Source organism: Morchella sextelata, assembly GCF_020137385.1.
Source record: "Morchella sextelata strain SCLS chromosome Unknown scls_23, whole genome shotgun sequence".
In the NCBI taxonomy this organism is placed as follows: Eukaryota; Fungi; Ascomycota; class Pezizomycetes; order Pezizales; family Morchellaceae; genus Morchella; species Morchella sextelata.
This window is the reverse complement of record NW_025408638.1, coordinates 1,134,933-1,158,744: the sequence shown is the minus strand read 5'-3', so window position 1 is coordinate 1,158,744 and position 23,812 is coordinate 1,134,933. Positions and strand designations below refer to the sequence as shown.

At 43.7% G+C, this 23,812-nt stretch overlaps 6 protein-coding genes across 6 annotated transcripts; 4 read left to right on the top strand and 2 right to left on the bottom strand.

Annotated features, from left to right (window-relative positions):
* Positions 1-479: 479 nt before the first annotated feature.
* On the bottom strand, positions 480-3,282 carry H6S33_007529 (uncharacterized protein; the record flags this gene model as incomplete). Its single annotated transcript, XM_044838888.1, has 7 exons — positions 480-908; positions 974-1,480; positions 1,944-2,144; positions 2,233-2,622; positions 2,703-2,937; positions 2,993-3,018; positions 3,103-3,282. The coding sequence occupies 7 exons, from the start codon at positions 3,280-3,282 to the stop codon at positions 480-482; spliced, it is 1,968 nt and encodes a 655-aa protein (XP_044689065.1).
* A 3,924-nt stretch (positions 3,283-7,206) lies between these two features.
* Positions 7,207-9,728, top strand: H6S33_007528 (uncharacterized protein; the record flags this gene model as incomplete). The annotated part of the gene is made up of 4 exons (XM_044838887.1): positions 7,207-7,600; positions 7,654-9,343; positions 9,434-9,523; positions 9,626-9,728. The coding sequence occupies 4 exons, from the start codon at positions 7,207-7,209 to the stop codon at positions 9,726-9,728; spliced, it is 2,277 nt and encodes a 758-aa protein (XP_044689064.1).
* A 637-nt stretch (positions 9,729-10,365) lies between these two features.
* Positions 10,366-11,778, top strand: H6S33_007527 (uncharacterized protein; the record flags this gene model as incomplete). The annotated part of the gene is made up of 1 exon (XM_044838886.1): positions 10,366-11,778. The coding sequence occupies one exon, from the start codon at positions 10,366-10,368 to the stop codon at positions 11,776-11,778; it is 1,413 nt and encodes a 470-aa protein (XP_044689063.1).
* Positions 11,779-12,841: 1,063 nt separating this feature from the next.
* On the bottom strand, positions 12,842-13,908 carry H6S33_007526 (uncharacterized protein; the record flags this gene model as incomplete). Its single annotated transcript, XM_044838885.1, has 3 exons — positions 12,842-13,388; positions 13,442-13,620; positions 13,684-13,908. 3 exons carry the CDS (start codon positions 13,906-13,908, stop codon positions 12,842-12,844), a joined length of 951 nt encoding a protein of 316 aa, XP_044689062.1.
* Positions 13,909-15,936: 2,028 nt separating this feature from the next.
* H6S33_007525 (uncharacterized protein) lies at positions 15,937-16,797 on the top strand (the record flags this gene model as incomplete). The annotated part of the gene is made up of 2 exons (XM_044838884.1): positions 15,937-16,119; positions 16,219-16,797. 2 exons carry the CDS (start codon positions 15,937-15,939, stop codon positions 16,795-16,797), a joined length of 762 nt encoding a protein of 253 aa, XP_044689061.1.
* Positions 16,798-23,239: 6,442 nt separating this feature from the next.
* H6S33_007524 (uncharacterized protein) lies at positions 23,240-23,812 on the top strand (the record flags this gene model as incomplete). Its single annotated transcript, XM_044838882.1, has 1 exon — positions 23,240-23,812. The coding sequence occupies one exon, from the start codon at positions 23,240-23,242 to the stop codon at positions 23,810-23,812; it is 573 nt and encodes a 190-aa protein (XP_044689060.1).

The window sequence follows — 23,812 nt, the reverse complement described above, 5'->3', positions numbered from 1 at the left end:
AACTAAATCACGAACACTTTTGCTGAGTGGCTGTACATGTATCTAGTAAATACTCATATGCATGTCTATAGGGTCACTTTGAAAGCCCTTTCATAACGGCCTTCAACTTATAATCGTATGGAAAACAAGCTGTCGTAGGCGTGCTTTTGCATAAAACTACTAAGGTGTTCAGTAAAAGGTCGTGAAAATAAGCGTTGCAACGGGACGACTTTTCACGACCTTTTACTGAACGCCTGAGTAGAGGTCACACTTAAAACCCTAAAAAAGTAGAATACATAAGTTACATATGTATCCTTGATTATTATTATTCGCATATCTCCCTGGATTGTACTCCGGAGGCCACATATTAAAAAAAGAACGAAAGCCTATGCTCGGGTCAAACAAATCCTTTTCATTATCTAGCTATACGTATATCAAAATCTGCATTGATGGAAATGGTCATATTCAAATTACATGATATATGTTCCCTGCTTGTTACTCTAAATTTCCTTGATATATCCAACTTCAACCAGCTGATCTATTGGGACATTGAATTCCTGTTGCTTTGTTCTTGTATTCTCCCTCATCCAAATAAAGGTACTCAAGGCAAATCTTCTCGGAAGAATAGACTTTGGACTTAGCCGTAATTGCTCTTTTCCCAAAATATAAATGACCTGCTTCTCATACGCCGCATCCAAAGCGTCCCGCTCCCGCAGTGCTCTAGCATTGACTCTCGCATGAGCGTTACTTAGGGAAAGCTCAGATCCACTGTTCTCAATTTCGGCATCGAGAAAAGCTTTCAACTTGTCGTAGAGAATAACACCGAAGTTCTCGGTGAAGACGTGATCATTGTAGCCATGACGAACAATGATACGGAAGGTATTTGAAGAGCCAACGCGCTGAACTATGTAACGCTCTTCTTCGCGAACCTAAAATTCAAGTGATTAGTCTAACTTGAATAAATACAACTGGGGTCAATTTATAATTAACTGACCGTTGGTTGGATAAGTTGGCGAAGATGGAAGAATACAATAACCTCATGTTGGGCTTCAAACTTCCGGACAAAGTGCGTATATACCGCCGGGGCATGGTAACCAATTTTGTCGAAAAAAATACCAACCCCCTTAATCCTACCCATCTCTTTTTGACCATCTGATCGTTGTAACATTAATCGCCCGCGCTCGTCGCAGACGACAAGCGAAGAAGGCGCAATGTTGTCGTCGACTTCAGTTTTCCATTGTTCTTTCTTTCCAAAGCGCCATAGGAACAGGACACATGAGAGAAGCAAGGCAAGCAGAAGAGTAAACCACGCCCCTTGTGGTACCTTTGTGAGAGCAGCCGACAGAAACGCCCCGTCTATAGCGCCGAAAAATATAAAGCCAGCTAAAACGAAGAGGAAGTGAAGCTGCCATACAACAAGAGCAACTATGGATACCATACAGGTGGTGATAAAGGTGACCATAATCACACAGACACCATATGCATTCCCTAAGCTTGTAGTCTAGTATATTTATCAGCAACCACAGACGATCGTATAATCATATCTATATGCGGTGATTAGAAACCTACATTATTATAAACAGCTGTCACAATGACGGTCCCAATCATCATTAGCCAGTTCGCCAACGGTACGTAAATCTGTCCATGAAATCTGGTGCTGGTATGCAAGACCTTTATCTTTGGGAAATACGATAAACTCATGCATTGAGATATAAGTTGAAACGAGCCGGTTATCATAGCTTGAGATGCCACTATTGCTGCTAGTATAGAGAGGATTAGACTAGGATAATACATCCCAGGAGGGATTGTATTAAAGAATGGATTGGAAACTGCTTCAGGCTTCACGCTGATATAAGCAGCTTGACCGGTATAGGCAAGAAGTAGGCATGGATATGTGAAGAAGAGCCATGATAACCGAATAGCTCTGTAAAATGTAAGTTTAACTGCTTAAAAAGAAAAGGAACCCAGTTGCTTAAATTATCTTCTGGGGGCCCAAACCTTGCTGAAAAGGCACCTAGATCTGCAAAGAGGGCTTCTACACCAGTGAAGCAAAGTAATATGGCACCAAGACTTTTCCAACCTTCTTCTCCGTTCTTGTTAAAATAATAGAAACAGTTCGCAGGGTTGAAAGCTCTCAAAACTGAGGCATCGAATTTGACGAGGTTCTGCGATAACAATCACCCGGCTGTCAGTTGGTTATTCTCAATCCCTTGATCTAACAAAGGTGTACGTATAATTATAATCACCACTCACATAAATCCCAAAGACCATGTTGAAAAGCAGCCACATAACAACGATTGGTGCAAATGTTGTTCCAAGTTTTGTAATACCCAGTGGTTGGATGAGAAAAAGTACAATCAGTATGGCGCATGAGATACCAACGATGGTATTTGTTTCGATATCAGGTACCTTGACCTTGAGGCCCTGAATCGCTCCAAGAACTGATTGTGCGGGAGTAAGGATCCCATCTGCAATAACCAAACAAACACCAAATACTGCTAAGAATTTGATGAAAGTCCGAAATAGAAAGTTATTCTCTAAAACCGAGCGAAATTGAGCGTTTGGTCCTTTCATCTCTTGGGTGAGCTGTCGTTCTAGTTTCACTGTCAAAGGCTCGCGGGGACTACGTTGCATAATATCGCACTAAGTCAAACATTGTTGGTTAGTGCATATACGAATACGTACATGTACATAATTAAAGCAGAATCGATGGTTTAGCATACATAGCGGGTGAGCAGAGAATAAAGCGCGAATGTTCCTCCTTCGCCGTCATCATCAGCGAAAAGGACGATTGTAACATATTTCAGGGTGACGACGAGAGTAAGGGCCCATATGATAAGCGACAAGGCACCTATAAGATCTTCATTGGATGGTGACGATGTAAATGTTGACGAAAACACGTAAAGTGGGCTGGTGCCAATATCCCCATAGATAACGCCGATTGATTGATAGGTGAGCCTAAACGCTATTTTAGTAACGTCGAAAGCTTATTTATCTGATCAGGTCCCCTTACCATGCTAGAATAGCGCCACTAAACTCCTGTTGTCCTAGGTTTTAGTATGTGAAAAGCAACTGTGTGTTCTCTTTGTTTTGCCCTGGGTAATTACGACACCACTCACGTACCTGCTTTGTTTTGAAATCTTTGTACCGGATATGTGCTTCAACATCCTCGAACACAGCGTTGGTATGACTGGTCTCTTTGCTATCGATTACTGAGTTGTGGATAGTTCCAGTTCCTTTAGGATTTCCTTTCTCGATGTTATCACTAGTACTAGGGTGATTAAAGGCCTGGATATCTGCCATGCCTGAAAAGTTTAAGGATGCCGATATTGATATATGATGAAGGTTTGGGCAGTTTGAGAGGTTCCAAGAGAGCTCCCGGAACAGTGGCAGGCAAGCACTTTATAAGTAATCTGTTGCCTCAAGCTTATCGTCCATTCCCTTCATATATGTACTCATATACATGTAGCTACTATTACAAGTTTAGCATTAATTATACGCGCGTACGCATGTGCGCATATATATACATGTATTTAGGGGAAAACTACATGTAATAAAGATTACGAACGTCCCCTATAAGTGCCTGAATTAGGTCATTGTGAGGCATTTGCGAAATCTCTCTCATACATGAATATCATGTGACCTCGAAATTTGGGTGAGGAAACGTCAGGGTAAGCTATTTGCTGCGTTTTCCAGTACTTGTAGTACGCCCGTATGCCAAAAACTTCGCATGTCGCCGCCTTATTCCACTCAATCACTTCCTGAATAGATCACGCTAATGCATGAGAGAGATTTCGCAAATGTCTCACGCGCCCAAGGGATACCTTCTAATGACCAGATATATCCGTACTCTAGAGTTCGCACATAGTCATGTAGTTTTGGCAAAGCATTTGGTAATTATAGACGGTAATGTAGGTACATGTATCACTATCGTTATCTCTTAAGAGACATCCTGCATGGATCAAGATCAGCGCTGGTCCTATCCCATGGTCCGTTAAAGCTGACCCCCTATAATAGAGGGATTAAATTTGTATGGGAGATCTATTATAGCTATATATAGCCATAGATTTGAAGACAATTCTGTTTCAGATCCCGGAATCATTTTTCAATTGAACCGCTTTGGGATTCTACACGAGCTTTCCTGTAGGACCTAGAGTTCTACATACTTGTACAATTGTATACTACCGTACGACTATACGTGTAGCATATGTGTATCCAAGTACTGAGCTCGTCTCACTCGAACTCAATTAATGGCTAGTCACTTTTCACCGTCCACCGGCTACCCTTCAATTGGATCATCTAGCTTTCTCTCGAGATCTAGTCCATGAATTGGTTAACAAATGACAAGAGTTAATCGAAATGCCTATATTATAACAATACCTCCTCTAGCTCTCTCCGGCTCGTTGCACAAGTATAATCTTAAGTGTTATTAATGATCAATATAAGGTCGGAAATGAAATCGATGAGAGGTATTCACGTTGAATTAGATGCAGGGGCTACCTAAATAAAAAGCTACATATATGATCAGATCTAATGCGGAGCATATGGGATAAGTGTAGCCTACAATTAATTTCATATCGACTTAATTTCTCAAAATACGTAAGTACATGTATATTCACCATCATGGCGCATGGTATCATATTACATATATCATATGAATTAAGTAGCCTCATCCTCAGACTTCATGGGGTCCATCTTGTTTGTGGGGTTTATACATGTAATTTATGGCAGGCTAGGCAATTGATTTCAGATACATATCAATGCTGAGTTTCTTGAGACTTAGGTAAGGCGAAAAACGCCCGTAGCCTGAAGGTTTATCAGGTTTTATTTACCTAATGAGATGTTAGGGGAAAGGATCCGGAGTTTAGTTATCTATCAGTACTTGACTACACACATTTGCCTGTATGACGGTATACAATTAGGACTTGAGTCATGAGTAAATCGTGAACACATCCCCAACGCCAAAGAAGAAGTAATAACATACATTTGATGTGTTTACCCGTGATGTGAAACCTTAAAACAACTAATCACTGAGACGTAACATTACATTATGCTGTGCTCGAGCATGGCTGAGTAGATCATGACACTGCATATTGAGATAGGTTTTGACTGAGCCCAAGACGTACCCGTTGGCATAAGCGACCGACAGCCCAGACGCCTCAACATGGCTGTCTTTGGATAGAGACTTAATAGGTGTACTGTGTGATTCTCATCCATACATGTAGCTAACTTCGAAGGGGAGATTCGATCGATTCCACCAGGAATAGCTAATTAATTAGTTGGGATAGCTGTTAACTTTAGATAACGAGATTTACCTAGTATATATATGCCAAAACTTGAGTGAAGTGCATGTTCGAATTCGGACACGTGGCAAGTTCAAAATACTCAAGTTTCACTCCGTTTAGAGTTATCGTCCGACCTTACATGCAGAATTTTTACGGATCCGGAGCGAATAATTGGGTGAAAACTGTCTTGGTATATACATGAGGTTAATGATGAATGCCGGTAATCATGGTCAACCGAGAGCAATTTAGACGAATACACAGCCATATTTGTACACACCAAGTGAAGTTGAGATTGGCGGGACCTATGAGCCTGAGGAAATTCGCGAGGCTCGATCACGAGTCGATTTAATTTGTACTGCTAGTATGTATATAATATGTGTACTACGTATGAAATACAAAAGCTCATGTCCGACGTAACTTAATTAACAAGACTTGATAATTTAGTCAATGAACTTATTTATATATTCAAATCACAGAATACAACTAGCAACGTTGGCGGCTTAATCTATCGTAGCCTTACAGTCTACATCTATAGATCTAGATAAACCACCATGAAATGGTCACAAAATAGTCAATCATGACTGATCACTCGAGCTTGAAACATTGATACGGAAGTGAAATACCCGATCTTGGATGTCAATGATAGGAAGGCACCTTCCGAACCAACAACAACTTATATGCAATAATTACGGGGCTTAAGAAAACATGAGCTGTGCTGATTTTAGTGTAAGTCCAAACATGCGCCAAGACATTGGGTTTGTACCTCATGCACCCCCATGACATGACAACACACCCATTATATTAAGGCCCCGGTAAGGGCAAAAACAATCTGGTTTGTGGGATATCTCCCTTGGCGCCAAGACGCTTCCCTCACCAGATTGCATCCGGCGGAGGGCGGCATTCAAACCTTTGGCATATGTATTTTTCCTTGCCTTTTGTTGGAACTGTGCCTATGAGATTAACATGCGTCTAGAGGTGTATGTATAAATGTAGGTAAAGTCGTGATCTGAAATGCCCAGCACTTCATGCCCAGTTGATCGACCACCGTCCCAGACCAGACTCATGAAACGGGGTCTTTTATGAACATAGTTCATGTTTGGTTCTCGAGGTGGATATTCTGATATAAAGTAGTCTTCAAGCCAGCCATATGTGAAACCCAACCCAGGTCCACACCGCAAGATTTGGAGCGTAAAGCCCGGGTGTTAGAAAGGTCCTGGTATATAAATGGTACCAATTTTTGCTCGAACTGTGGCGAATCCTTCAGTTTTTGGTGAGAGAAACTTACCAGGATCTTATTTAACACCCGGGTGCAACACTCCAACTTTTGCGGTAGTGCGGAGATCGATAGACAGTCCAAAATCAGGTTTCAGGAGCAGCCATGTGGACTCCTTCACTGGGGTATGGTCAATCTCAAATATACGCCGGAGTGATATATGATACGCAGGGTGCCGATCGAATCCCTCTTTTGGTTTCTATTCAAAATCTTGAAATTGACCACACCCCCGTAAAGAAGTCTAGGTATTAATTTACTCTAGAGGTCCCAGTTCACCGCTGCGATTAGTCGAGCGGTGAAGATGGGCGAGCTGAGATGGGCCAGTTTCCCTATGTAGTGATTATTTGCGCATGAGGTCTTGGCCCACCTATCAATAAGGCGCTGGCTTCGTAAGAGAAGTTAAGTGCAGCCGATAAAGGTAGTCTCAGCAGCTTGATGTATTTGAAGTACACACAGGGGGTCCAGCTCCGCGCATTAATCCTTGTAAATAATGCGTATGATTCTTATGAAGAGGGGAAGTAACCACGGGAGGGGAAACGCTGCATAGCAACCAACGCCAAAGGCGAGTTTTCATAAGGCGGGGGCAAATAAAATCGAAGGCTCCACTTCTCCCAACTCATCTCGAACAACTACACGAGATTAATCCGAACAAGATAACTCATTGCAATCATGGCGACTCACAATATAAATCTTGTGGTCTTATCGCTCTTACTCTTCTTGGTATTTGCTTCTCCAGCAGCAGCGTTCGGCGCGGGAAATATCGCATCCATTTCCAAAATCGAAGGACATAACTGGCGTCACGGAGATATTGAGGATACGTTGAAGACATTATTAGCTCTTCAAGGAGGGAAATGGACTACTATGAACATTAGACGTGTGTATTTCGGAAACTGGTTACGTGATTATTCGCAAGCGCTGGATGTGGGCACTCTGAAGAGTGTTAATAAAGATACGATAAGGGTTCTGGTTTGGGTTTTGAGCTTTTTGAGCTTTGGATATGCTACGGGGGAGTTCGAGGTTACGGAGGATAGATTGGGCGTTTATAGACCCGAGGAGCACATTGGTTGGTGCAGTTCTTCCATTGACATTGAGTAGCTGAGATGCTAACTTGTATAGACAACCCAAAAGGCTATGCCGATGGCATGGATGCCCGCGTTTACGATCCACGTCTTCGTCCCCAAGTGCTACCTATCGAATTGGGTATTGACCCATGGACCGGTATGAAGAATTATATAGCCAACGAATCCGGTGGATGGGCCACCTCGGTGGCTTATGTCCGGGAATCCTTAGCTCGCTCTATCCACTTCGGTCGCTTGTATACATCTGGTGGGCATGGCGTAGCGGGCAACGAAGCCGACCTTTGCGAAGCTCTCCGGTGCCTTGGACAGGCCTTGCATTGTCTTGAGGATTTTTCTGCACATAGCAACTATGTTGAGCTTGCATTGCGAGAACTTGGTTTTCTTGCGGTATTTCCACACACCGGTGTTCATACCGCAATAGCTATCGGTGCACCACCAGGAGCAGATACTAGAGGGATGCCGGTACACTTCCCCCTAGTCACTGGTACCTTTGGTGCTGTTGACTTCCTGCACTCGGTACTTGGTGAGGCGCAAGATAAGTTTTCCCAAACCGAGGTTGATCCCGACGAACTGTCGGAACTGAACGCGATCCTTGGAGATGCCCACGAGCAACAGAAGAAATCAAAAAAGTCAGGCCAAAAATCAATGCTCCAGGAGCTCCTCACCCAAGTCCCAAACATGAGCGGATTTTCGAGTGATGCGGATAGACTTGAGGCCGACTCCAACGCAAAAGAAATGGCAAATATGCATATTTCACCACAGGGAACTCGGGGTCCTGGCCCAGCTGCCCCTGGTTCATTTGATCCAGTAAAGACTGCTAGGGATATTTACCCAATTCTTGAGTTCCGTGATAAGGTCATGCGTGCGATTGAATCCACGATTGAAAAGATTCCTGGCCTCTCTGCTCTAGTTGAGAAGATCTCGGACACCCTCGCACTTTTTGTTCTTGGCCTCCTTGCTCCATACGTTCAGCCTATCATTGCACAGGTCTCATTAGAACTCAAGGCAGGTTCTTCTCAGGTCGTTGATTCTTCTGCCCAACAGCAATATGCGCCATGGGACGACGCAAATTGCACAGATCCAACTCACTCGCTCCTTTCCAAGGACCATTTCTCCAATATACTCAACGCTCCCGCCGGTGAAATTGCTTCTGCAATTGTTAGTTATACTGTCCCACGTATTGTATACGCATGGGAGAGACCCGATGCCCCCTTGGAGGTCGTTATTCCGCAAATTCTTAGTATCTTTCACCATCCTGCTCTTCGACGTGTTGGTCAGGATTTTGAAATCCAAGGAATTATGTTCTCTGCTGTACAGAGATGGGTTGACCGTCTCCCTGATCATGGCGCTAGCCTCAGCGACGTTCTTTCGTCCGAAGGCGTCAAACAGGGCAGAAACCACACAGGGGGAGTATTTTGTGGTGGCCATGGAGGAGGTCATGGAAAAACTAAAGGTGGGGAGTGGGATAAAGCAAAGAAGTCGAAGAAGGATGGAAAGGGTAAGAAGAATGACCCTTTCGCAAAGATTCCGGGTGTCTCTAGTACCTCTGGTGGTGGTGTAAGTGTTGCTGGCATAAAGCTGCCGGGGGCAATAGGTGGGGCGTTAGGGGGGTTCTTGGATGCTGCAAACCAGGGTTACAACGACGCAAATCAAAAGAAATCAAAGGATGGAAAATCAAAAGATAAGGACAAAGACGAGAAAAAGAAGAAGGATAAATACGATGATCAGTATGAAAACACGTGACTCTATCTTTTTATTTTCCGTCTAGGAAAAGCTTGGGGTATATTGATTGCTAACGACGTCGCTGGGTGAGAAAGTGGTGAGAAAAAGGATAAGAAGGACAAGAAAGACAAGGATAAGGATAAGGATAAGTATAAAGAAAAGGACCATAAGGACAAAGATAAGAAGTACTTCTCACCTCCCCTTGCATCGTCATCATACCCTTAATCTCTTTACGTTCCTCCTTGCCATCTCCCTTCGTCACACAGTGTGCATTTCTAACCCATTAGCGATTCCAGGGATAAAAAAGATAAGAAGGACAAAAAGCACAGGGATGAAGACTCAGGCGATGAACGACGCCGACATGATCAACACAGCGGGTATAGGTATTGAGGGATTCCGTTCGGGTACCCTAGGCAGCAGTTTTTATTAAATGCACTCATCAGAAGTTGCATGTGCTATAAGTTATGTACTTGACAATTGTATTTTCTATTTATCAAGTTTTTCGATCATGTACCTATAGCCGCATTGAAGACCTATTTGTGCTCGAACTCGTTTCTATTGATAAAGGAATGGCAGTATTTGACCGAGCTGGAATTGTAGCAAAAGGATGGAGGTGAAATAGAGGGAAAAAGTAGATATAGGCCTAACAAAACACTGCTAGTTTTGGTTGCATTAACCCTGGCCATGCATGGAATGGCAATAATTCAAATTATTTTTTCAACGATCCATAGATTGCAACCAAACGGGCCTAAATAATTGAACTAAACAGGAAAGCCGTGCTCTCACTGGTCAAGGTAATTTAAAGTTACGCTAATCTAGAAATTGGGTTGATAGGATTACTTAAACATTGCCAAGTCGTATTAACTGTGGAGCATGCGTGAGAGCCTCATTTCAGGGATTCACCAGACAAGCCAATTAAGATCGACACCATATATCAATAGACATGTCAATGCTTATCCCCTCATCTGCTCTGAGCTGCTGCTCCCTCTATGATATTCCGGGTACGTACGAGTTACTCTAATTCTCCATGGCACCCCGGGCAGAATTCCTCACGCTCCGAAATCTCTCGTCCACACCTCTAACGGTCACGTCTTTCGCGACCTTCCCATTCGCATCCAAGCATACAGGGCCCTCCCCAATAACGATCAAGAATCTCCATAATATCGGGAACTTGACACACCATCTTTCAAGTGCTTTGAGGACAAGTGGTGTTGCACCTGCTCCAGGTCCTACAAGCATTGTTATTGCAGAGAATGCAAAGGCATTCACAGAGAGTGCTGCGAAGCTTGTTGTTCTGCCGTTTGCGACTGTCAAAACTGACATCAGAGTTACGCATGGAGCTGGAGACGTTGTGAGGCTTGTTTTCGAGGTTCTTGATGGCGGAAAGTTTAGAATAGACCTAGACAGCAGCTCGAGCCCATCTGTGATCTGTCTAACCCCTTCCTCCTCCCACCGCTTCCACAGTGTTTTCCATGGTTCCCACGCGCATGTAGCTCTCCTCTCCACTGCTGCCCTGCATAAATGGCAGACACAACTCCATGATAGTGTCTCTCTCTGCTCTCTTTCAATCCCCGGAACCCATAATTCCCCCACCTGCTACCGTGCACTCCCCTCTGTCCGCTGCCAGGCTGTCAGTATCCGCACACAGCTTGAGCATGGAATCCGCTTCTTCGACATTCGCTGTCAAGTCGAAAGCTCTGGGGAGCTTACTCTGGTTCATGCTGCATTCCCTATATCGCTGTCACTACCCGCAAAAAAGTTAAGCACGCTCCTGGAGAGGACATATCAATTCCTGGATCAGCATCCGGGGGAGACCGTGATCATATCACTCAAGCGCGAGGGGTGGGGTAGTGCGACTGATGAAGTGTTTGCGCGCCATCTCAGGGAGCGGTATATCGAACCCCAGGCGCACCGGTGGTGGTTGGACCATACTCGAGTCCCGACCCTGGGGGAAGCGCGTGGGAAGTGCATCCTGTTCCGACGGTTCTTATCTGCCACTTGGGAAGCAGGCATTAATGCAGAGGACTGGGAATACAATTCCTACAATACTTCAACACCGGGCGGGATATGCAGGGTTCAGGACTTCTGTGAGGTTTTGGATACCCCGACCATCGAGAAGAAGATTGGATATATTAGGGAGCACCTTGACCGTGCCGCGGTGCCGACAGATGGGAATCAGCTGTTTCTAAACTTCTTGTCAGGATGTAACTTTTGGAAGGTGGGGTGCTGGCCAGAGAATGTGGCGAGAAAGGTCAATGTCGAGGTGAAGCGCCATCTGGCGATAGATCATGGCGGGGGTGGGACTTGTGGTGTTGTAGTATGTGACTTTGTGGGCGAAAGAGGTGAATGGGATCTGGTGAGGTTGGTGGTAGCCATGAACGGGTGGATTAAGAAGAATGAGGATAGTGAAAATGAGGTTTTAGCAGAGACACAAGCTTGAAGGTAGTCAGCTCGTCTATACACATTTGATGGTTTTTACCCCAATATAGACTTATATATGTACGTGACGTTTCTTTCACAATAATATCAATTAGATCATGTGGCTGTTCACAATTTCGGTTACATACGTTTGTGCAAATGAAGGTTATAAAAAGCTCATTGCTAAACGTCTATTGACATGCACGTAGCCCCAATTCATCCCGGATCCTCACGGCTTTTTTGAAGTCTTTTACCACTGCCGATCGGCCTAAGCAGGAATGGACTTCCGGAAGAAATGAAGACAAGCCAAGAAGCCTAACGGCAAAACCTAGAGGGGTGATAGTGATCTGAATGATCTCCAGGGTGGAGGTAGCAATGGTTTCAGGCTTGAATCTGTAGTACCACTTCCCATTGTGGCGAAAACGGCCGTGCCTTGGATTTATGGAAGCGACGGAAGGGGTAGGTCACCTGTGCTTGGTGCGGTGCAAGATCAATTTTGAGATCAGTGGCTAACATAAACCTTAGGATCACTAGTCGTCAAGAACCCACGATCAGTACATGACTTTCTAAAGCCTTTCGTTTCTAAATCTGGCATCCAGCTATATATATCAGGGACGTTGAATTCAATCTTAGATCTAGTTTACATGTCCAACTATAATCATCGGAGTTGAGTAAGGACAATGCCTTCTTTAAAAGAGGAATGATGCAGACGCATTGAAACTGAATCAGAACCGTACCTCGACTTAATCGTCGTACACATATATCAGATGGAGGCATTATTAGCGGTCTTCGCACATAAGCATAATGTTTTGAGTTCTTGAATATATGCATACATTGCCATAATTATCAGCGCATTGCATCAAGCTTTTGTCGAGGACATGCTAATCATAAGATCTATTCATCTAGTAGCTCAATTGATCAAATAGTCTTTTAAAACGCAGGTACTCTGCTTGAGCAACCTCGTGGGTCACTATCATTGTCACTCATTGAAAACTACCACCTCGCATTGTGTGTTAACCAGATCCATATTGAGACGTGTACCTGCAGCTCTAGATAGCCTGAATTACTCGTTGATAATGATTCTTCTAGTCGAACCTGACCTTATATACCTCCGCTCCCTTAATACCAGGAAGGGGGACGTAGAAAACATCGCCTGCATCCGGGCTGTGGCCCTTTCCAACCTCCGGATCCATATGTACCAGTTTCCCCGTCGTTATGACCAAACCTTCACCTATAAAAGCTGGGCAAGCAACCTGTTTGCTTGTAGGGACCTCGATAATTCCCTTCACATCCTTGGTTTTCGAGTCGAATCTGATCACCTTGTTACCGTTGAAGACAGCGACCCATAAATCACCATCCTGAGATATAGCAATTCCATCTGGTGCTCCTGGGCCATGGACCTCAGGGTCGAATTTGATGAATTCCGTCTCGTTGGTGGCTGATCCAGTTTCTGGGTCATAATCGTATGAAAAGATGGTTTGGAGCCGGGTTTCGACAAAATACATAATTGAGTTGTCGGGCGAAAATGCGAATCCGTTTGGTCCAGCAACTGGATGCTTTACAGTGCGTAGGGACTTCTTTGTATCAGAACAGAAAACTGCTCCTTCGTTTTGAGGAACTCCAAGCCCGAAACTATTTTTGGTTAGCTAGCCAATGGGGATATTTTTGATTCTAAGTCTACGAACCTTCTCATAGCGGCTGCCCAGTAACGTCCCTTGACATCAACAGTCCCATCATTAATTCGCATTAAATCTTGCTTCGCCTGGTCATCAGGATACAATATGTTGTAGTATTCCAGCCCCCCGGTTTCTATGTTCAATTTTCCAAATCCTCTCTTTGCGCCAACTGCAAGGTGCTCCTTGTCCTACCAACCAGGAACGTTTAATTAAGAAGAGGCCAGTCACAATGTAATACAGGACAGACTTACTCCTTCGATTAAAGCAAGACATCCAACATACTCGCCAACTTCAATTCTTTTCAAACTTTCTTGCCCGACTTTGATGTCAAAGCTGTAAATAGCACCCCTAGGGATGTCGGTGAACCATGTGAGGCCAGTCTCTTCGTCGTGCACTGGGGCTTCAGTGAGCCAAAAGTCGTCCCGGTGGAGAATAGGCTTGCCAGCCGTGGCAATAACTGTGAATGAGGGAGCCATGTTTTGTTGTGGATACACGATTGTCTTCAGAAATGGAAACGCCAAAAATACACCGAAGATATACACGATCAAGCTCACCAATTCATAATGAAGAGAAAACATGAGACTCCTCAACGAAATTATAACTCGGAATGCCGAGATAACTAATATGCATGCGTGCCATTCCGAGCGGGTCGTAATAGACCGAGGCGAAGGCGGGGCCAGCTTCAACAAATTCAGGCTAAATTCGCAGACTTTAAAGAGCTGATATAAAATCTCCCTCTTCCTAGACAACCGGCCGAACATACACCCGTAAGACTCAAAACTATTTATCGACATCAGCCAAGGTCTTGAGCTGAGGAGAACCGCCAGAATTCATACCGAGTGAAAAGCCCTAGTCGCAAGTAAGGAAACCGGTCCCACATATGCATAAAATATGAGTTTGAGCACTAGCTAATATATTCCTTTCATATGGCTAGCGCGCGGATTTAGGCGTCTTATATACATTCAGCTCAGGAGTAAAATGATTTCGTGGTGATTTGCGGTCATCACATATCACCCATGCACTACCCGCGCCTAAGGGGCGCCGCCGCCGCCGCCGCCGCTGCCGCGAGCTACGTATACCCGGCTTATATATGGGCTATGGGTATAGTTAAATCCCGATAATGGCATATAATCTAGAACATGTCTAGTGTGCTGCTATCAAGGATATCAATACGCTTGTATCGAATTTTAATTTTCCTATATTCGTTTGTTCGGCCGGGCCCGGCTACAGCTAGGGACGTTGATAAACGATATCGAATGGACCAGATCGACCCCCATGGCCAGCGCAGCGAGCACGGCCACTCAGCAAGCGTCCGCCGTCGTGCCCTCTAAATAGCGGTAATAATAGCGGATAACGGTCAAGCTTAGGGGCCGAGCTTCTGGGGGTCGGCCTGGTCTATATATCCTATAGTACCCGCTAGTTGTCTGTCGGTCGACTAACCGGTCATGGGGGCTTTTCTGGTATGGAGCGGAGTAGCTCATGCAAAAGGGTTTGTCAAGACAATTTATTATGGTATACTACAGTTTTGATACGGCCCCAGGCAGTACTTAGAGGATTATTAGACTCATCTACCTAGTTTTGCGGTAGGACTTGATATAGGGTTAGGGTTGTTCGTCGTCGCAAAATTTTGAGGTATTGAATAGATTTAGAGTCAGCATCATTCTTATAAATCAATCCCACACAATGCAAACAAAATCTGGCTACGCTTATATAACTAGGAGTCCTAATATCATGATCCTACTAGATCTAGGACTAAGTAATTTGTAGCCTAAGGGCCCGTTTGGCTATTATGGGGGTGTCGGAACTCCGTTTTATGGCTACTCCGTTAGGAGAGAATAAACGGAGCTTTTTCAAAATGGAGTTTGGATTTATTTGGGTTGCCAAACACCTGATTGTTATAACGTTGGTTTTTTGGTTGCAATGACTGCAAGAGCGAAACGGAGCTGAAAAGTAGGTACCCTCTACTTTTCAAAATTAGCTGCTCGAACACAAACCTTTTTGCCAAAATGGAGTTTTGAAGATCCTCCTCTTGTAACTCCGTCCTGACTTGCAGCCAAACGGGCCCTAATTTTACAAAAGAAACCCCGGCCCCACCCCGAAGATACGCTTTTAGTTAGGAAAGCTTCTTGCTTCATTAGTACCACAAGTTGGGTCGCAGTCAAATGAGAGCGCTGGTAAATACTTTGGATACTGACACCTTGGTACGTGTTATTCTCAAAACTCAAAAGTTTGTGTTTTAATGTGAAGTAGGTACATGTAGGTACATATTAGGTACCTACATACTGTTGCAAGGGTTAATAACCAAGGCCGCACTTTGTGTAGTCAGCCACACGCGCCACACACCTGCTTGATTGGATGGCCCGAATTAAACTATGAGTGTTGGCAGCTGTTTCATTATTTAACTAGTCTTGTCATTAACACACCTTTAACCAAGACTGTAACAACAATCCTCAACTCAGAATTAAGCTCTTGAAGAAAATTTCACCAACTACGCTGTCATCAATATGCATACGCTCTTGAAGGTTGTTTGTGGTACTCTCGTTCTTTTCTCCAGTCCTGCACTTGCAGTTACAAGATCGAAGTCCGTCGAAGAAAACATCATCGAACAGGTGATATCCAAGTATGAACAACCTGTTATCTCCGACAACGATATCAATGTATCGGAAGAGTTCAGTGTCACAATGATGGTACGCAGAGCAAAAGCTTTTTCAAGTTTTCCTGTTTCCTTAATATGGTAGTGATATTGAGCGGGGTGCGTGATACCTTACTAAACTACTGTTACGTAGTTCGACGAAGTCACAACAGACGGCAATTTTCTCTGGCCCGAAGGATATGGAAATGTGGACTGGTCTCCGAATCACTACATCTTCAACGAATCCGAGCAAAAGCTCTTTCCCCGAAATCGCGCCACATCACCTCCAAATCTCCTTTTCGTGCAGGATTCATCTCATACTGGTGGGGTGGAACCATACTTTCAAGCACGACTAAACTCACCGGCACAGTCATTCGATCTTCATCAAATCTCGATTCTTCCATACACCGCTACTCCGAAGTCACCAATTCTCTTCTCAATTCGGGGTTACCCAGCAAATGGTGGTCCACCACTCGTGAGATGGTACAAATGGTCCATTGACGCTCAGCTCCAATATCCATGGGATGCACAAGTTCAGGGAGTAGACGCCGTCAACAAAGTTGAAATATTTGTGATTCCAGGAGACAATATCAAAAGCAAAGAAAGAATTCCTTACACTCTGGATAATATCAAAATCACATGGAGAACTTCTCTTGTAGTTGCTAGCAGGGCTAGAAATGCACATGTGGGTGGCATTGCAGATACCGATGGCTTAAAGGACGCGGAGTTATAATCAAGGTCTGTTATCTAGCTCATATTACATGCTATAGTTCTATAGATATAGTTAACATCTTCATGCCTAGGTCCTGATGAGCAAGAGATATTCCGATATATTACTTTTTCCTTTTGAAATTATTTTCTATATGTATCTGGTGGAAATAGCTATTCAGAGCAAATTAAAATAAGTAGGCGAATACTGAACTAGAATTTAATTAACTTCCGTTTAGATTTTACGGCGAGATAAAAGTGATAGCTGCAGATCATCTCCGAAGGCCATATATCAATATACGCTTAGCCGATCGTCGATGATATTAACAGCGTAAATATAATGCGTTATATGCGAAGATTCCTCGGCATTGATAATTCCAATCTTGTGAAATTTCTTTGCAGATAATAAATTTGCAAAGATTACGTTGGTCCATATTGATATATCTGTACGGTGATACTTTGTGTGCACAATATGCAAACCGTCGCCTTACCCAGCTGCAGGCAATAGCTGAGCTTTTGTGAATAGAAAGATGTTTGGGTATTTTCACTAGGCGGCCGGTTGATTACTAGTATCTACTGGTGGTCATCTAAACCTCGTAAAGAAACCTGCGCACAGAATATCTATTAAATCAATCGCTGGAATTCGGTTCAGCGCGTCTTAAAGAAGAAGGTTTTCACTTTTAAAGAGGAATCTGATGCTGCGGAACAGTTGAGCTCCTGTAGATACCGCCCACGTACTATAGTGTTCAGCGCATAACACTCAGTAATTATAATGCAAGCCATGGTCAAATAGGTTAATGCGGTTGCTTTACGATCGAGGGGGGAACTGCACATATAGTAGAAAAGTGTACAGAGAATACAACTATTTGTTCAACCAGCTCACGACGATTACATGTTTCAGTTGAGTTTTCAAACTTCTTGCCGTTGCACTTCGTCTTGGGTGTTGTTACCTAAATATTCATTAGCTCCCACAGCCGTCTATTTCTATGCTAATGAAAGCTCAGGAGCTAGGAACACATCCAACAAGGCGTCTGTTCCGTTCCGATGTACGTGCCCGCGCGTCTTCCTTCAGCTGTAGAGGTGAAGCGGCAAGGCTACGCCGCGTCGCGTCGCGGTTCCCTCGGAATCTTCCACGTGCCATGCTGTCAAACTTGTTAGAACGTGCTGGTCCGCTAGATCTAAATATAGATAAATATAATAGTCAGGTATCTCTGTCATCATGAAAAGTTTATATTGGCTGGCTAGCTACCTCCCAATGTCTCAGTAGTGATCTGGAGGACTATAGCTGTCGATAGACAAAGGATTTATTCTACCGGGATCCTGGATTGAGTGCATTAAGGGAGACGACAGTAGGCATGTTTTTGAAACATTCATTTACTCGCTTGTCAACTATGTATTTGCCCAACCAGCAAAACACACCAAAAATCGAGGTTTTCAACAACTCATAAAAAGTCCCATAGTTATACCAAAACTACAACGACCAAGTATAGTATAATTTCGATAATGGAGATTCATGCTTCAAATTCTTGGCCTAATTGAGATACTGGTAAAGGTGGAGAGGAAAGAAATAAAAGGACTTTTAAGACATCCTTCGCCTCGTTCTTTATGGATATGGCCTAAAAGTGGCCTGTAGAGTCTTTCAGGTGTCTAGATAAAAGATGCATAATCTCAGGGGAGATGGGAAAGCTCTCGAGATTCTATATGTTTTGCTGGTTGCGCAAAAACATACTTGATATGTGAGTAGATGATCGACTATAAATCAGCAAACTATAAGCAGCATCATGATATATGACAGCCTCTATGACCGGTACGGTATTATTGGCTTCATACTCCATCAAGAGTTCTTCTATTCCAAAACTACCGCCTCAGTACGCGAGCAAGGAGGGGTGGCCCCGAGTGCGTGCGAGGAATCGGTGTTTATTTTGATCAACTTAACCATTAAACAGAGTTGAGAGTTTTCTGGGCCTTTATAAATATCCTTCAGTTATTGGTGGTTCCTCAAACCGATGCTTGATTTTATATGCGGCCGGAGGCCGCTCCTCACTAGTGCATGTATAATATAACTGCACGCCCAACGGAGCGGAAACATCCCCCGTTATCGTTATGTAAATGTTTAGCACCTAGTATTGTACCTGTCGGCTACGTTTACATTGCAGCAGGCCGGTAAGGCGACATCAAGGAGCTGACAAATGACTTGTCATGGCAGGCACGAGCAATAGGCGTTGCAACAACGATCGATGAGTGTTGGAAGTTTTCCTTTTCAATATTGCTGTTTCAAAAGGGGTGCACAGCAGCTTGTGTGATTGCGGTAGTTGGACGGTACATTTAGTTATTAGGCATGAGTACTACATATCATAGGCTGCGTGGAACTTCGGTGGGAGATTATCTCATTGACAAGAATCTGTGAACAAACACCACACTCAGCTATGTATATAGCTCTTAACACCAATATTCCTAGGGTGGGTAGCATCGCCTACAGACGAAGGGATGACTTGGACCACATGCTCTCGAGATCTCATTTTCGACGATTTAAGGCGTTGGCACGTTTTAGTTCTTCTCATTATAACCACCCCAATTCAATCGTCTTGATATATCGATATCTAGCTCGATCTAGCTAGAGGTATAACGTAACTCAGAATACTTTTTTTTAGCCTCACCCAAGGAACAATGCCCGGCGCCCGTTGAGAAATGAAAAGGGGCGGTTTTGGGTTTCGATATTGTTTTCTTAATTTGTGACCGCCGATCTGCGTAACGCAGTACCTTTTTTTTTTTTTATATCATTTCAAGCGTAACGCAGTACCTACGCATCACGTTGGAATATACGAGTGATAATTGATGGTTATTGCCCAAGTAAAACTTAAGGACCGATGGCGCTGAAGAACTGTAGATTAAAGACACGTGATACAAAATAATCAGAATGTCATCTCGAAGATCTTTGGCCATATATCCCATACTAGTCTGCCAATTCGAAATACATACGTATGAGAGATCTATTGCTTTATAAAAAAATAACGCGTTCTGGAAAAGCCGTGTTCTTGGCAGCAGCCTTTAGGTGGAACTAGGGTTTCACCGACATCAACGGACTGATCAGGGGACGGAGTTAGTATCCAATATATGTACATGCACATTCAGGAGATCTAGAGATGACAGATATACTCGGGTTGAAGAGATGACTGTGGCGAGATATCACTAATACTTGGTGTAGATACCTTACCTACAATACATGATGTAGTCAGCTCCTTGCGTTTGAGTTCATAAATCAAGTGGTCACGCGGCCGCGCAGCTGCAGGCCAGGCTTATTGCTATAAGTTATAAACTTGATCTCTGTGATCCTGTTCAATCTTCTCTATAATAGGTATCGACGAGTGTTTTATGTTTTGAAATATCGTGCAATCAGGCCGGTGGTTCTATATATAATTATATCCTCACTGGAATATTATGACGCGAAGAAAACAGGGCTTCTATACATCTCCTGACTGCCATCCTGACATGACTCGATGATTCCGATTTCACGACATAGAAAGCAGAGTTCACCTGATTCAGGCCTCAAAACACTTGTACGTCAGTAGATGTAAAGTAGACCATAGATTCTATTTCTATTCTACTCTCCTATAGCTATGTTTGCAAATATACTCTAGTATGTACATGTATCCCAAAAACTAAAATCAACCCCGATTGGCCGGTCCAGGCGGAATTAAACTATAGTGCTACAAACCAATTAGAGAGACACAAAAATATATAGATTACATTTTTTGCGGGGCGGGAGTACAGAGTCGTGAGAACCCGAACGATTGATACTACCTTCGTGCTATCTTTCTTGCGGGACTAACTAGCTTGATGGGTAGCTGGCCATGGGCGGTGAGCGAAGCTACATATAGGTACGTAAAATACTGCTGTACTGCATGCTTAGAACTCATTCTATTTGGAAAGCACTGCTTCTTACCTTTTGATTGACCAGTATGTATCCTGAAGATGTGTTTGGTGTAGCAGTAGTATATACAAATATGTACTGAGTCGAGATGTTCCTTTGAACGATAAGGCATACGTTCGACCTGTTTGGTCTTCGACCTGCATGTGGTTACACGTACGTATACTCTACGCGAGTGTGTATATGTGGTCAAACTTGGTCCAGGTACAAGAGCTACATTGTCGCTCAACATATTGATCAAGCCCATGGCCACTCAGGCACAAAGACGCCCCCCCCCCCCCCGCGGCCCCATTTATGAACCTAGTTTCAGTCAGCCCCGTATGGTAGGGATTCCGATTGATAGTTGTCGATCTTCATGAATTAGAGTCTTTTAGCTGCAAGAGTTGGCACATCTTGTTGGTTGAACGACTGCAAGTCTCTTCCGAAAACAGCTAGACTAGCTTTCTGTCCAACCTGCTCGACTTTCTGTTCAACTCGCACAGCTAAAAGACTCTATTGACACGTATGATTTTGGCCGTGGTGTATACTGTTTTCAGATCTTTAAATGATCACAGAGCGAATAAGAATAATGGTACATATATAACCAAGCTGGTTGAGTAGAATACTTTTAATCATTATATGCGGTTAGGGTCGACGTTGATCAGCTGGCTTTTTTGGGATGATCTACTCTTTATAATTTAGCAGCGGGTATGAGACTTAGAGGGATATATAACGCAATAAATTATTGTCGCATACAGAAATAGACGTCTATGGAAAATCAGACATTCAACACTTTGTAGAAACAATGTTCCGAAAACATGGTTTGTATCGCTGGTTGGACCAATAGGACTCCTCCCGTCGATATGATCAGAGTAGCACAATTGATTAAATTCACAGATCTAGATTCCGTGGGATATGAACCAAAATAACGGTACAGACTACATGTACTTGACTCTATACCTCCGATGTTTCCCAATCAACCCAAGAGTTCCCTGCCCGTCCTTCCGAAATTCGAAAAACATCCGGATATTCCGCTTTGTTTAGTATAATGAGCTCTCAGGAGATCCGTTCCCTGATCAGCTAATTCTATCGCAAATGTATCTACAGTCCGGCTCTAACTCGGGACACGTATCACCACGTCTTGCGGAAGACTCCCATCGAAAGGTTGAAAGTCTTTACGCATGGAGGGAGAGATCGGAATAGCGTAACGGTGATTACTGTACGTACCTAAATCTAAATCTCCGGTTCCACTTATATGTATGCTCCTACGTACACCCACGTTCACGCCTCAGCTCTCGGAGCTTCCTCCACGCTCTACTTGCTGTATGTATGTACTCTACGTATACGTGAACGTCTGCATATGGATCTTGTGGGAATGAAATGATATACGTACCGGGGGTTAAGGGTAAGTACTGAGAACCCCGTTTTGGGTAATTTTCAAAAGTGAGGGCTCTGATTGGGCTGACGTAAATATTTTTGACACTTGGCAGCCAAGCAGGTATTTGGGTGGTGTGCCCCGCAGCTTTCGCAAAGCAACCTCCTCAACCTCCCTTCCACTCCTGTTCTTTTCGAACTTCACCAAAACATCTTCGATAGCTTCAAAGTGATACCCGGATGGAGATGTGAGAAAGCGCTATTTACTGGTTATTTCTTTGTATTTTTAGGAAAATATTTGGGTTTTTAAGCGAACATAAATAAAACGTCTTGTGACTTTTTCCCCCATACAAATTTCAGGGCCAAGACCAAACTTCATTGGCTACTTTCTGGTTGCCATGGGAAATTTCCAAGGTGTCTTGGTATTTAACGTGCACCCCGGTACATTGGTACTCGCAATTTCACAGCGTTTCCGGACGCAACTGCTATTGCATACACAGAAAAAACCCGCCAAGGCTATCTTTTGTATGGCATGCAATAGTGGTCGCGTCCGGAAACGTCAAAAACTACGAGTAGATATCCCCTCCACACTAGCTCTGAACTAAAGGCTTTATGACATATATACTATTATTAAGTTTAATTTCTTGCTAGATCAAGACACGCCCACCGCAAGCAGCTTGTTCCACAATTTTACGCTGCTCTCAAGGACCGAGTATATATATATTGTTATATATAAGCTAATACGTAGACGTCTCCGGAAAGGCCCACGTATCCCAAATTCATACTACAGCTTCGTCTCTCTAGCATCAAGTTGATTTCAACAGGAATAATTCTCTCTATGTTGAAACCAACTCCATACACTACATGGAGAAACACTTCAGGTAGTCCAGTAAACACAACAGGCTATGTTTGGGCATGCGCATGTATAACACTCCTACGCTTCTCAAATACCCAAATATTGATTCTAGATATAGGTAGATTTCTCGAGGAACCCAAAAGGTACCCTATGTTAAGTCTATTAGCATGCATCGTTATGCTCAGCTTTTCGATATCGCTCAAAGTTCTATTCTTGGACGATCAATCAACACAGGAGTCCCCTAACCATCAATCCAAATCAACAGTCGACGGCGGGGTTCTATCAACCTCAATCTTAATGATTTTACGAAACCGATACATATTCACAATTATGCCTAAGCGCCCCACCATAGGTTCTCAACCTGATTTCCAGGCGCTTCGTGATCACCAGAGCCAAATTCCGGCCAGTTCTTCAACACAAAATGTATCCTCGAGCTCAACTTCTTTCTCTATCTCGCAGGAGAATCAACCCGAACTCGACAAAACAAAGTCCTGGAGTAATTTCGTGGGTGGCGGATTGCTTAGTGAGGATTGGCAAGCAGAGGATGATGATGATAGCTACTATAAATCGCAGATTCTGGATGCCTTTGGGCTAGAGCATGTTCTTCAAACGCCGATTCTCTGGCAGCACAGTACAGATACACTTGCTGTGCTGTGTACCACTGGGGTGTACGGATTTGGAATCGACTTTGAGTGTGGGTTCTTAATATCAGATACTGTTGAAGGAGCTATACAATACATGACCGTCCACGGCACACGGCAGCAAGGTCCAACAAGGAGAGCACAAGGGTTCTACGACGTTACCGCGGATGATATCTTCGGAAATAAATTCGGAGATGACCTATCAAATACAGACAAATATTACGATTCTGGGTTCGAGGACTGCTCAGATGATGAGTTTTGA